Source organism: Labrus mixtus, chromosome 7 (genome assembly GCF_963584025.1).
Source record: "Labrus mixtus chromosome 7, fLabMix1.1, whole genome shotgun sequence".
Taxonomy (NCBI): Eukaryota; Metazoa; Chordata; class Actinopteri; order Labriformes; family Labridae; genus Labrus; species Labrus mixtus.
In genome coordinates this window covers 11,567,919-11,583,076 of record NC_083618.1, presented here as the reverse complement: position 1 = coordinate 11,583,076, position 15,158 = coordinate 11,567,919, and the positions used below count along the sequence as shown (strand labels likewise).

General features: G+C 38.4%; 1 protein-coding gene across 3 annotated transcripts in view; it reads left to right on the top strand.

Moving 5' to 3' along the window:
• Window positions 1-15,158, top strand: part of LOC132977980 (sodium- and chloride-dependent GABA transporter 2-like) — a 28,396-nt gene that overhangs the window by 11,639 nt on the left and 1,599 nt on the right. For all 3 annotated transcript variants that reach the window (XM_061042938.1, XM_061042939.1, XM_061042940.1), the window contains exons 2-14: window positions 2,108-2,298; window positions 3,864-3,998; window positions 4,875-5,015; window positions 5,469-5,556; window positions 5,642-5,774; window positions 6,874-7,008; window positions 7,444-7,547; window positions 9,646-9,770; window positions 9,890-10,002; window positions 10,323-10,460; window positions 10,548-10,650; window positions 10,736-10,836; window positions 14,965-15,135. In XM_061042938.1, coding sequence (XP_060898921.1) covers window positions 2,108-2,298; window positions 3,864-3,998; window positions 4,875-5,015; window positions 5,469-5,556; window positions 5,642-5,774; window positions 6,874-7,008; window positions 7,444-7,547; window positions 9,646-9,770; window positions 9,890-10,002; window positions 10,323-10,460; window positions 10,548-10,650; window positions 10,736-10,836; window positions 14,965-15,135 — 1,678 coding nt within the window. The remainder of the gene's footprint in view (window positions 1-2,107; window positions 2,299-3,863; window positions 3,999-4,874; window positions 5,016-5,468; window positions 5,557-5,641; window positions 5,775-6,873; window positions 7,009-7,443; window positions 7,548-9,645; window positions 9,771-9,889; window positions 10,003-10,322; window positions 10,461-10,547; window positions 10,651-10,735; window positions 10,837-14,964; window positions 15,136-15,158) is intronic.

Here is a 15,158-nt window from a genome sequence, read left to right as displayed (position 1 = left end):
AACTGAGTTGCCAACTTTTGGGCCTAACCCCCTGTCACTTTAACTTACCATCAGCAAGCAAGATACAGGGGCCTGGCTTGAGTCTGAAGAGTAGGGGTGTCTATTGCAAACACAGCATAAACTGAACATTTGTTCTGGTAATTCTTTCAACCACTGATAGCTCTGTCTCCCCGCTCCAGTAATGACAACATAACTTATACATGGTGTGCTAATGATAGACTGTGCTTACAGGGCTAGCAAATTATGCGTTGCGAGACTGCCTGTTTTCTGTCTCCGCTGTTTTCTCCTTTTGCTTTAAGCGCATGTGGTTAAGCATCAAACTAGTATTTCTATGGTATGCAAGTTTAATGCCACATATCTTGCACTGCACAATAACATCGTCTTTTCGAAATACATCCAGACATAACTTTTCTTGACTGACACGTCGCAGGTGTGGCAGACTGTTCTGTATTTGTTGTGCTTTTGCTTTCGGTGTAATATGTTCCTAGAGAATTACCGTAGCTGCCGTAAAACTGTTATATTTGCTGAAATCTGGCTTGGTGTGTATTATAGCTGAAGCCGTGGCAGAAGATGTCATATGTTTGTGTACCGTTAATTAATTTCCTACCCAGTATATTCAGTTGGGCGAAAACAGAAAGCTGAACAGAAAGTCACACGTAACGCTGTATAAGTTCAAGTTTCTAGCCAAAAGCAGAGCCTGCACAGGTGAAAGAGTAACTAAATGTTACAAAAGACAATCTACACATTATTTGGAGCTGTTTAGTACAAATAGCACAGATCTAATGATACTATAATGAGAAGAATAGATGGACATTTTAGGCAAAAAATGGGCCAAACAAAAAGCAGGACATTCACCAGGAGACAGTGAATGTGAATGTCCTGTTTTATAATTTAATTTAATTATAAAACTAAATGGTGTAGTATCGTTGCTAAATGCGAAATAATGGAATTTCAAACGTTCAATAAAAAAATGTATTAATCGCAAGTAACCATTGAAATAAAGCGTTTAAATCACGATTTAAAAAATGTTTGACAGCCCTAATTTCTTTCATCCGATTAATCGATTCATTCAAAAAATAATAATCGGCAGAAGAATTGATAATCAAAATAATCAAAAGTTGCAGCCCCAACATTTACCGCCATGTGGAAGATAGCACTCAGACATGTTCTTGCCACACAAACAATCAAACAATTTTGGCGCTGGGCGGGTGTTCATATTTACCCTGCAGACCCTGGCTGCATCAACTATTGTAATTATCAATTGGCACCAGCAGCCATCATTAACACCATTTGTGCGGCTGACTAAAACTAGTCAAGACTAAGAGCAATGTGTTTGTACTATTTAGAATTAATGGTTTAAGCCTAGAGACATTTAAAACCAGTTCTTCTTGTTTTGGTGATGCTGGAAAACTGAGTCTTCTTCAAGACTGAGGTGTGGTGTAGTATCGTTGCAACCTACACCATTATGTTTCTTCCCCCTTACTGTACCTGAGTTGTCTTCTTTGCCTAATCCCAACCAGTTAACTAATGTTAACCAAGTGTTAGACAGGAAGAAAACAAAAGCTACCGCATGCTTCTATATGACAGGCAAGTGACAATGACTCAAAAGCATGTGTTGAGGAAGCAGTAATGATTTGAAGAAGCACACATACTTTTCAGTCCAGTTTCACTCCCACACCAAATTCAAATCAGCCACACAATAGCAACATTGATAGAAGAATTAGCCTGAAAACCATGCAGTACTGACCCACTGTTGACCTAATAAGGCTAGACTGCATTCTTTGTGCAGATTTGGAAAATTAATATACAGTAAATCATGTCAATATTCACACTGTGGTTAGTGATTAAGTTGTTTGCTTGAAACTGAAAAGTCCTGTACTGGACACAGATTACTGAGAACATGCTTTTTCCATTTCCTACTGCAACATAAATCCACAAATAAAACCATAAATGTATCCATATTTTGATCATAATTATTGTGCTCCCTAGTGAATCTAACACTGGAATACAGTATCTGCTTCTGAATGAATCTACTCATCATATTCCTGTTGAACCTTTTTTTTTTTTTTAAGAATTTAATTTTTAAAACCCTTCTCTCTTATTACAGTGCAATGGATCAACTTTACAGTGGCGAGGTCAAGTTCAGGCCAGATGCTGATGTGGCCCATCCTGCACCAAGCACCCTGACCAGAGGACAGTGGGCCAGCAAAATTGAGTTCCTCTTGGCTGTTGCAGGACAAATTGTAGGTCTGGGAAATGTGTGGAGGTTTCCTTACCTTTGCTACAAAAACGGAGGAGGTGAGTTTTTTTGTTTTGTTTATTAAATTAAAAAATGACTGGAAAACACTGTGAGAACCTGTGGGGGACAAAAAACTAAAACTGAGATAGAAATTGACATCAATAGGAAAAAATGTTGAGATATTGCATTTGAACCCTTTTGGGGGAGTTGCTAACGCTCCATGAATTGCACATCAATTGCACCCGTTCTTGCTCCGTCTCAAGGTCAAATTCACAAAACATAATGAGTAAATGATATTCAAGCGCAAAAACAGCCATAACGCTGGTCTGGACTGTGTGGTTTGCTTTTGTTTTGCCTTCTGACTGTGGACTTGAGCCACCAGCATCTGCTCTCTCTCCTGTGCAGTGCACTGTGAGCTCTCAACCTGATAGAACTCAATTCTGTCCACATGAAGGCCTAGATGTTGAGCTGTATGGGAAGGGGTCACTTATGCAGGCGAGTTTTTACAGATGTGATACAACTTTCACAGTTTATAACAAAGCTTTCTCCCTGAGATGAGCCAGTGAGTGCAAGTGTCCAGGTTTAAAAATAAATAAATAAAAGGAAAAAAAGGAAAAATGGATCCTACACCTGTCCTGTGTTGCGACTCAGACCGTCTTCACACATGTGGGCAAAGTGTGTGTTTGTGCTGGGGTTGATTTCATTATATTTTTAAAAGAACTAATAATCTAAAAATAAAATGTATTCTTTATTTATAGATCATTTATTTTAAGTCATACAGTCAGAATTGTTGTCCTGATCACTGGAAAGTTTTCGAGTTACATCATAAATACTGTGGCGCAATTACCACCTACTCAGCAAACAGTCCAATTTTACCTTTTAGTGCAGTTGTTTGTGATTGAATTGGACTCTAATTACTGTCATATCTCTCAAATAAAAACAAAAATCAATCAAATGTTTGAATGATGGTGTGGTAAAATTGAACAAGAGAAAATCAGTGTAACATGACGCATAAATAGGGCTGGGTATGCCACTGATGCCGGGATCGATTACATTCCAATTTACATTCTGCATAGATTTGATTGGATTCGATTTTGGTTACAATACATTTTTATATGAAAGAGATTCTCAGAGAACTAATGCTGTAAAATTGTATTAAGTCATAAGACGACTTCTAACCGGGTCATTATTCAAAAATATGGTTACATTAAATATTTACTCGAAGGCCATTACAGGGGATCGCCTTCCTTCCTGTTCAAAGCCAGTGTTTCAGCAATTCCAGGTGACTGTTCCATCAGGTTACCACACCAACCACCAGCTTATCTGTGGTGAAGTTCATCATCCTTTGCACCTCTTTGAGCTCGTGACAGGCCATGGTACTACAATGAAAAGGTTCTGCCATGTTTTGTGATACCAGCCTCTTGTGGTCAAATCTTGTTGTGCAAATGTTGGCTATGCATAACATTACAAAGAACTGTAAAGTTACATCAGCTAAAATAAATCAGTTCACTGCAGTCTGAAAGCCACATGCATAAAGAATAGATGAAGTAGATAAAGAAAAAACTAAATAAGCTGCAAGTAGCATTATATACTCATCGTAAACATATTTCTCCTTTTCCCAAAGGGGTGTTCTTCATTCCTTATATTGTCTTCCTCTTCACATGTGGCATCCCCCTGTTTTTTATGGAGATATCACTGGGCCAGTACACTAAACAGGGAAGTATAACCTGCTGGAGGAAGATTTGTCCCCTTTTTGAAGGTAAGTTCTCAGAACACTACCACAATATCATGAAACCTGAAGGACCTTTTACTGGAATGACATTCTTGAGTAGAGAAGTTGGTAAGATGTTGACTGGGCTAGAGGAAGGAGTCATGCTGACCTCTAGGTCAGTCAAGTCTTGCAGAGAGATGGGAGAGAGACTGTCTAAAAGTGATGGCTGGGATCAATAAGCAGAACATTAAGTTGAAGAGGGGGTGATGCAACAGATAGTAAGAAGTCATTATTACAATATTCTGTACCGTACTAGTACCATACTCGTTTTTGTATTATAGAATCTGTGTCCATGTGTACTATACAAGTGTAGTTAGCGTGCTCGCTGGAGTGACAGCAGTGAAGCTGTCTGCAATAATAATGAGTAGGGCCGGGAATCTTTGGGTGTCTCACGATTCGATTCAATTCAAAACGATTCTGGATTCATTGATCCATGGGTTCAAAGTCTATTTATGAATTAGTACATACTTCAGGATCTACTCCAGTCATCTGTGAGACTGGCTGAATTTATGAATGGATTTGAAATCTTAGAAGAGAAGAATCTCGATTTTTTTCATTAGACATACCAGACAGACAGACAGACACCTTTAAAGTTAAAAGATAAAGACTGATCCAGTTTCGGCACATCATTTCAGTGAAAAAAAACTGTGCAAGTCTTGTTAAGCAGTTATGATTAAAAGTGATTTTGTCTTTGAGCTGGCTTGTATTTGTTATTGCCTTCTGTGAGCAATCAAATGTAGGCAAATGAGTTACTAATTTGAAGTTTATCTTTCTCATAGTTCAAGCCATCAAGCAGTTAAATTACAACACAACCTGCAAATGGTTCATTTATAACTTGCTAATTTGCGTGTTTGCTTGTTTCAGGGATTGGTTATGGCAATCAAGTGGTTGTATTATACTCCAGTATCTATTATGTGATCATACTGGCCTGGGCTTTCTTGTATCTCTTCTCCTCCTTCAACTCTGAAGTGCCCTGGGGAAGTTGCAGAAATAGCTGGAACACAGGTATGTTCCAACACATGATCTGACTGAACTAACATAATTAGAAATAAACAAGAGCTCTTATAAAATTTGCACATTTTTTATAAATCACTATATTAATTTATTATATTACACTATATTCTTTTTCATATTAAATAGGTTTGGTGGATATAGAGTGAAATTTCAGCTGATAGAAATTTCAAAGTTGTCTCCAAACTAAGTGTTTGTGTGTTGGAAGTTTTTATTTTTCCAGATCAGTGATCCCCTTTACTTAATTTATGTACGGGACCATAATTGGCTCCCAAACTATATTTGATGTCCTATTGACAACAAAAGACTAAGCTATTGTCCTCCATTAAATCTTTAAGGGAAATACATACAGAACATAACATACTAGCTACTATAATGGGAGTGCTGTAGGTAAGACTGACTTCCTGAAATGCCCTTTTTAAAACATCCTGTACCCCTTTGCAACAGAGACCTGTGTGGAGTTCGATCAAACAGCTAATTATGTCAACTGGACGGTACCTGCAAATGCAACTTCCCCAGTCAGAGAATTTTGGGAGTGAGTATGACACGTCATTATATTTAAAGATGACAATGAACTCTAAAAGTGAGTTCTCTGACTAACAGCCAAATTGTATGTGTAGGAGAAGAGTTCTGAATAGCACAGGAAACATCCAGGAGATGGGCCATATACGATGGGAGTTGGCTTTGTGTCTTCTGTTGTCCTGGGTCATCTGTTACTTTTGTGTTTGGAAAGGAGTAAAGTCCACTGGGAAGGTAGGACAAGACATTTTTATATTGCATGAAATGTACAGCAACTCTTGAATTGTTCAATTACTGTGGATTATTGATGAATTATTGCCATTGATTTAGCACAGTCAGTAGAGCAGATGCCCTATGCACAGATGCAAGGTCTTCTTTGCACTGGTCTCAAGTTTGTACTCCTGGCCTGTCGCTATTTGATGCATTTCATCCCCCACATTTTCTGTCTCCCTTCAGCTTTACCATCAAATAAAGGTTAAAACCCCATAAAAGTAATCTTGACAAAGGACTACGCATTAGGAATAAAACAACACCAGTTTTTTCCACAGATGGACGAAAACTGCGCGGGCCGCCCAAGTATATTTCCGACCTGTATTAATTACATTTTTCATTCAGTCATAAAATTGCTGTGTGCACGAGAGAGAGAGAGCCAAAGAGAGAGCAGGGGAGAGAGAGAGAGTGCGCGGGAGAACCTCATGGCTCCATGCAACATAACAAAATTCCCGTCTAAAAAATACTTCCCTCTCAACTCCTGCAGAGAGATAAGACACAGCAAAACCAAGAGAGCAGAATCCCATCAGCTTCAGAGAGAGAGAGGAGGTCCACTGTCCATACACCCCTCTTGTAAATGCACCGATTGAGGTGAAGCTTCTCATGGCTTTGTTTTAATAATGTTAACGTACGACTGCTGCTGATGCTGTGCTGAACTCCTAGAAATAATGGAATATCGAGTGGAACTTTTTCAAAACACAAGACGTACTACTTATGTTTGTGTCGGGGCGCGTGCATGGATAAATCGAGCTGATTACAGTTGTTTGTTGCAAAAACTAAATTAATTTAGAGGGAAAAACACGTCGATCCTGACAGCTGTTACTGCTTCACGTTTTTATGTGAAGCCAGCACAGAGCAATGCCGGTATTGATACATTAGTATCAGAATCGTATCGGAACTGAAAAAAGTGGATCGTGCATCTCTAGTACATTTTGATTCTATATTTGTGTCAAATTACCAATAGTCAAGAAATATGTTGTTGAATTGCAGTTAAGGAGTTTCATAGGATTCTGGCAACTTTCATTCTGGCAACAAATAAACCCTAACCATTGTGCCTCTACAGGTAGTTTACTTTACTGCCACATTTCCCTATTTGATGCTGGCAGTGTTGCTTGTCCGAGGACTCACATTGCCCGGGGCCTTAGATGGGATCAAGTTCTACCTCTACCCAGACCCCTCCCGCCTCACTGATCCACAGGTATGAGCGGATTAGAGGCAATAGGAAGACAGAGTCTGCACACCAGAAGCTGGTCCAATTCACATTCAGTTAAATTTATCACCACATGGTGTTGATATAAATTTAGCCTAAAAATAAACCTTAATAAAATGTATTTTAATTGTAGCAGCTTTAGGTGTGCAGATTAATTATTGCATTTGCCTTTGTATATAGTACTCAACGATTCAGATTAGAGGAATTCTTCAACTGTGTCATACTGTGAAAACACAAGCTTCTGTCTTGGAAAGTTTTGTGAAGATTAAAAAGTAACTCCTACATGGACTTGATGTCAGGATTTACTCATTACTCAGTAGCTGAGTTAAACTTTTGCAAATGTTCATGCTAGAATGTCTGCAGAGTTGCAACACACCTTAAACGCAGATTTCATTGAAAACATTTCAATTATTTCCCTTGCAGGTATGGATGGATGCTGGAACGCAAATATTTTATTCCTATGCTCTTTGCATTGGGTGTCTAACTGCACTCGGCAGTTATAATAAATACAACAATGACTGTTTCAAGTAAGTTTAGTATATTTATTCTGCATTATTCAGTTTGGGGCACTGTAGATACACAAAAAGACAATAATGCATAGGGAGCAACTTTTGTGGACCAGTGTTTTTCAAAAGCACCATAGTTCAAGACAAGATGACAGAAACAGGGATTAAAGCAAAAAAATAAATTTGACTGAAAATTCTCAACGTATAAAACAAGTAGCAAATAACTAATTTGAACAGGCGTTTTCTGTCGAAGGAATAAAACTGACATGTTTTTATTTTTTGAAAGCTCAAGATCTAGGCTAACAGATATGACCTTTCTTCTTTTTAACAAATGTGACCTACGGTACAGTTAAGCGCATTGTATGCCTATATACATTAACAGTCACAGCAGGTGTTCTTTAGCCAACTCTAAAGAAGTGAAAGTATTACAAGATACTTAAGTAGTTGAAGGTAGGGGGGGTCTAACTTTCAAATGAAGCTTTTTGGAGCATTTTGAGATTAGATCATGAGAAATGAGGATCGTGTTATGATACTAAATGGGACAGTGGAATAAGAAGCCGATTCTGTTCTTAACCTTTAGCAGCCTAAAGTAACAACACAGAAATAACCTCAAACAAGTTAAAGGGGCTATATGTAACTTTAAAAAATACTGCGTTTGTAGCGATACCGCATGGCCGTTAGGTGAACTGCACCAGTAACCTGTTGCTCGCTCTCCCTCACGTGCTCATCATACGTGCATTTAAATACACAAACGAGCATCATCATCGTGTGTGATGAGTTTGTTCTGTTGATCTCTGTAAGCGGAGCAGAGTGAGGAGGACGTTGAGAACGTGCATAAAATGTCATTTCCTGGAGCTTTCGCGGAAAATGCGACCCAGGGAAACGTTTTATACAGGCAACACAGATAGACAGTGAACATCTACTTTTTCACATCAGTTAACCGTTCGCTTATTAATGGGCGATAAAAAACGATTTATACATGTAAAAAGTTACATATAGCCCCTTTAAAGAAGTTAGAGTACAAAAGCATCAGACTGAAGTCTGGAGTAACAACTTTGGAAAAATGAACCTTTTACACATTTTTTTGATGCATTAATGTGTCCCTCATGTTGTTGTCACTGCTACAGCTGGAGCTAATCCTACTTGAGTAATATAAATTGTTTTTATTTATTTATTTACATATATGTGGATACCTTGTGAATTCCCAGGGTATATAATAAAGATATTTTGACAAATAGTGTATTTATCCTATTTTGCATTATAAATCTGAATCTGAGAAGTAACAAGCAGAAAACTAAAGATTTTCTATAACTTCTGTGGAGTAAGAAGTGTTTTTTTAAAGTACAAGAATGTTTTTTTAAATTTGTACAGAACTTATGTATTGTAATGTATAACTTTCACCCACTCAGTCTTTGTTTGTAAAAAAAAGTAAACTAGTAATAGCGTGTTAAGCTAATAGCTTAATGACATGTAAGAATTGTGTCATCAAACGGTCCAGTTAAAATGTTGCACGTTGCTCGGGCTGTGGGTATTGTGTTGAATTACCTGTTGTCTTGATGCACGTTCCTAACAGAGTGGTGTCCCATAGCGGAGCACTCTGCGACTGTTTGCCCGGCCTGCAGGTAATAAAACTTGACTGAGGGTAAACTCTGTCACGTTACTAATTATCATTCTCTGGTATTTCACTTTAGTCCAGTAAATAAAGTTGCGCAGCGAAGCAAGACAAGTCCAGACATGATGGGCGGTGCATGCTGATGTTCGCTACCAAAATAAAAGCCTCCTATACGCCGAGCGGACTGCACGTAGCAGATCAAAGTTCTGACTGTAAATTTAAATGCCTCACAAACGCATACTACACTTGTGTTACAAGATTCAGATAAATGCCTGACATTAAAGACAGCAGTTTGCAGGTGAAGTTCTGTCACTAACCCACATTTTGCTCGACTTTTTTTTGTCCGATTTTCACTGACTAAAAATATTATAATTGTGAAATTGACGGAAATCCGTCGTAGCAACTGAGAACTTTAATCCCTGCAGAAAGGGCTAGAAAGTAAGCAAAACGTTCATTGTGTAATACAAATAATGAAGTATAAAATGTATCTTGTCTCTTTGTTTTTAGGGACTGTTTTTACTTGTGCCTTCTGAACAGTGGCACCAGCTTTGTAGCTGGCTTCGCCATCTTCTCTGTGCTTGGATTCATGGCATATGAGCAGCACATTGACATATCTAAAGTGGCAGAGTCAGGTGAGAATACAGAAATGCCATTTATAGAATTAGTACCTGAATTAATAACCATCAAATTAGAATTCATTGTTTTTGTGTAATTTCTGACCTAGTATTATCTACGTTATCTTCTCTTGAAGGTCCTGGCTTGGCATTTATTGCATACCCTCGAGCAGTCACCATGATGCCGTTTCCCCAAATTTGGGCAATATTATTTTTCGTTATGATTATTCTGCTGGGACTGGACAGTGAGGTTAGTGAACTCTTACTAAGAATTTAGAGAATCATCATAAAATACATTTTTTAATGGACTAAGAAAAAGTTAGATAGTCTTTAGCTGTTAGTCTTTTGCCCTTAATTTGCAGACTGTATGTGTATAGTCCTTTATCAGAAACTTGTATTTCTATCCCTGTTTGTGTCTTAGTGATAAAAGATATATTGAACACTAGCTGAGAGATTTCAAGGATTTCCAAAACATTTCTAAATCACTGAATGAATTAGTGGTTATGTATAGGATTTGATGTGAGGTTCAAGTGCTCTTACTAACACTAACCTGAGTTTCTGTTTGTATAGTTTGTAGGTCTGGAAGCTATGACAACAGCAATTTCAGACACGAATCCTTCCTTCTTCCATGTTGGCCATCGACGCAAACTCCTTCTACTTGCTATCAGTGTCATTAGTTTCTTCATTGGCCTTTCAATGGTTACAGATGTAAGATCTTTTTTTTTTAAATACCTTTGCTTTTTTCTTTCCTGTAAAGAAAATAATAACAGCTAACTGGTTATATGTATTGCACAGGGTGGAATTTACATCTTCCAGTTGTTTGACTACTATGCCTGCAGTGGGATGACTCTTCTACTCTTTGCCACACTGCAGTCTGTGTGTATTGGATGGGTTTATGGTACGTTAATGAACAAGAGATGTTTCCATGAGGTCTTCATGCGATGCTGAAATGGCTCACAACTGTGTTTCCATCTACTTAACAGGTGCGGACCGGTTTTATGACAACGTAGAAGAGATGATTGGATACAAGCCTTTTCCTGTGATTAAGCATTGCTTGAAATATGTCACTCCAGTCATATGCATGGTGAGTTTTGGTGCAAGTTCACACAGGGAGTTTATCTGCCAATTGACCATTAGCTAAGCCAAGCCAATGCTTGTTGTGTGTTGTGAACACAACTCGATGCAGCAAAAACTTTGAAGTTGCTGGAGTATTAATCTTCCCAAATTCATTACGGACAGATACATCAAGACTAGCTAAAAAAAACCTGATAGCCTGGAGACTGGTTTCTATACAGTGACAAACTTACTCAGTGGATAAAATAATTGGAACTATGCAAAATATTTAGCAACGCCAAAACGCAATGTGAATTCACAGACTGGGACACCAATAGTACGCCGTCGCAGAATCATTATGAAGGTACAAAGATGTGATGATCGCTGAGCTTAGTCACTGCACTTTTGCAACAACAAAAAAAGCAGTCTGAAAAGGGCTAATGGCTGACACACACAGAGGAGGAGAAAGGTGGAGAGAGAAACACGTTTCTTCATGAACTTAACAAATAAACATGTGGCTTGCAATTGTGTAACTTATACATTGACAACCTTTCCTACAATGTTCAAAGCTACATTTAGTCTATGACCATCCCTGTGATAATAACTTCTTATTAAACAAAGGCTCACCATCTTGAGCTGCCTGTGACTCACACAACACTTCACCATGTGTTCTGCAGGTGCAGCCGCTAAACTAAACAATCAGCGGCACTATGACAAGGTTGATATTTATACGTTGCATGGCTGTTAAAAGCTGTGAATGAGCAGAAGTTAGTGGATGTAGATAGGCCTATGTGCCTCTGTAAATTGAATGCAGTGATATAGTGGATGTCACAGTGAAACTAAAGCAGGTGCAATCCAGCTCAACATATATTGTATGCCATCATGCCTTTAAAAAAAGGTTTATTACTGTGTTGATAGCAAAAGTTTAGTCATTCAAAGTATTTCCTCAAGACAGAGGTTTCTACAACACAAATTGGGATTGCACTGTTTCTGTTATCAGTTATTTAGACTGGCTATGGTAGCTAGGATAACCTTGCTAGTTGGGAGACGCTTTGCTACAAGCTCACTGGTATCACCAGCAAGGATATATGCAAGGATTTACCACTTTAACATGAGTGATGTGTAGTTCGTGAACGATTCGTTCAAAACGAACGAATCATCTGGGTGAACGAACTGAACTGAATCACTTACTGAAAAGAGTCGTTCATTTCTCAACTTCAGTTGCGCTCTCCTCTCTCCCGTCCCGTGTCTCTCTCTCTAGACCATAAGAGTCACTCAAAGCCCGCCCTCCCTCCTCTCCTCAGTCAGTACAGTGTGTGTGTGTGTGTGTGTGTGTGTGTGTGTGTGTGTGTGTGTGTGTGTGTGCTCTCGTTCTCGTGTGTGAGTCACTGAACTCCGATTCACTCCGACGTGAATCACTGAACGAACTGAACGAGAGCTCCGACATGAATCACGTTCACTGAACGAACTGAGAGGAAGGGCAGATCTCTCGTTCAGTGAACAAACTGAACAAACTGAACAGAACGGTCGGGGAAAATAAATGTGATTGTTTTAGCAGCTTTCAGTTTGCAAACTGTAACTTTATCCAACTAAATTCTCAGCTCATTGGTTTATTATTCACCACCGGCTGTTCTCAGTACGATCGCGAGCAGAACTAAACGTTCGGCCGTGTTTCAGCTTATTAAATTCTGATTCACAGACAGAGCTGCGGAGAAGTACTGAACGATTCGGTGAACGAATCTTTTGAACGAATCACTTTACTGAACTGATTCTAGTGATTCAGTACACTGAAAAGAACTGCTTTTCACATCACATCATCTTCAACAACCCGACAACCACAGTATAGTAAATTGCTACAATAACAGTTTCTCCACAATAGGCACATCAAGCAAAAATACATTGGCTGATCATTAAGACATAAATATGAATCCCATAGCTCCACCAAAACAAAAAGAGGACTGCACACAACCACGTAGCCTTGTAGGCTACTATGTCTGCATACTATTTACATCAGAAGAAGATAAAGAGAGAGCTGCATAGCCAATGTGTATCTTCAACCTAAATATGAAAAGAGCACGGCTCACAGGGAACAAAACAATAACTTCACATAAAGTTACTGTTACCTTATTAATATTAAACACGGTCAGTGTATGAAGCACGAAATTCAGAACTTCGGCACTGCCACGGTGCATGTTACAATATCTTTATGAGAACATGAATAAACACTAAACAACCACAGTGCAAAGACGGAAAGAGTCTTACCTTCATGTAGTTAGCCATCCGTGAAGGAGTGGAAGGATCCGTGAAGACATCTGGTATTCCACATTTAATTTCCGGTTCCTATTGTTTCGTTTGAACTAGTGACCGCGTTAACAAGTGATTTGTAGCCGGAGTAAAGGTGAAAAATAGGTGTTACGCCAAGAAATGCATGCCTACCGAGAATTGCGTGCACCTCGCGGGAGAATTGAAAATATGGCAGACACAAATTCTCTGTTGCCAAATTTTTTCATGCACCCTTAAAGTTCCTCTATAGAATCTTTAGAGTCTGTTGCAGCTCATATTTAAGCAGGCTAATATATCTTCTAGAACAATTAGGACACTTTACGTAGTCTATAAAAACTTCTAATAACCTACTATGTCATCACAGATCTACGACGGAGGATTAGGGCCATGTTAATTTTTTTTTTTTTTTTAATTTCGAGATTAAACTCCTAAATTTACGAGAATGAAGTCGTAAATTTACGAGAATAAAGTTGTAAATTTACGAGAACAAATCGTACATTTATGAGAATAAACTCCTAAATTTAGGAGTTTAATCTCGTAAATTAACGAGTTTGAGATACAGCCTGCGCAAAAATGATGAAAGTAGAAGTCGTAAAGTCTTTAAAGAATAAAATAATAAAGTCGTTATTTTAGTCTATATCAGAAGAACAGCAGCATCCTGTTCTCAAATGACAAACATGGAGCATCTTGTCCTAAAGGTTTAACTAATAATGAAATAGGCTACTTCCTTGTGTAGTCGGTAAAAACAGTTCAAGAGAAGTTTTCACTTCAACTTGCAAGACCTTGTTTATCTGTAAAATGAGGAACAGGACACAAACTGGCTCTGCACATGAGACACTTTAACAAGGCAGACAAGTGCAGATAACAGACACAAATAGTTTTGTTGGGGCTTTACTTATGCAAATATGAAACTACACGTGCTTTTGGCACATCATCATATTCACATTGTCATAAAATATCAGCACCCTGAAAAGATACTTCAAGAAACTGTGGCTTTTCCGAAGAAAGAACCACACTGACTTGGAGGAAGTTGTCTGCAGAGGAAAAGACTTTAAGAGTTCTACTTTCATCATTTTCGCGCAGGCTGGTCTTGAACTCGTAAATTTACGACTTTAATCTCGTAAATTTACAACTTTATTCTCGTAAATTTACAACTTTATTCTCGTAAATTTACGACTTTAATCTTGAAATTTAAAAAAAAAAAAGTTTTAAGTGGCCCTAATCCTCCGTCATACAGATCTTTCCCAATAAATAAGTTTTATACCATTTTAAAGCTGTACCACGAGGCAAATAGGCCTATCTAGGTTCAGCTGTCATAGCATGCCGGCTGCCAGGGGGCCTTCACCATGTAGGCCTAACTCGTCTCTCACACAACTACTGCCTGACTTCCACCACCATGATTCTTATGTAAATTAATACCAGTTGTCTAGCTTTACATTTACTGCCATAAATGTGTTCTGTTTTGTCTTTAGGTAGCTCAGCTAGGCCTATTAGCTGACATTCTCGCTCATTCAAACTCAATTTTTGATTCTCAAGTTGCTGTAAATTACTGAAAAACATTGATAGTTTACAAAAAATCTTGAGTCTTGACTAGACCTCAAAGCTACCTCTGGCTTTTAGCCATCACTACAACATATTCATCAGCTTTGCTTTCCACTTTGGGAGAATGCTGGCTGACATTGAACTGAGGTGTGAAGCTTAATTTGCGTCCTTTTAAAATGTAATTTACCATTTTTTACGTTTTCTTTGACAAGAACACATTAAATTAACATGAATTTTATACTGGTTTAATTTTTCAGTCTTTGAGGGAAATCCTTTTCAGTTTTGTAAGTTATCTTTCCATGACAATAATAGCTTTCTCCGTGTTTGTGTCCAGGGAACGTTTGTTTTCTCCTTGATCAAATACACTCCTCTGAAGTTCAACAATATCATTGAGTATCCATGGTGGGGTTATGCTCTTGGCTGGTGGTTCACTCTTTCCTCTACACTCATGGTTCCTCTCTGGATGCTGTACAATCTGTACAAAACCCCCGGTACACTCCGGCAGGTGAGCTGTTGTAAACATAAATA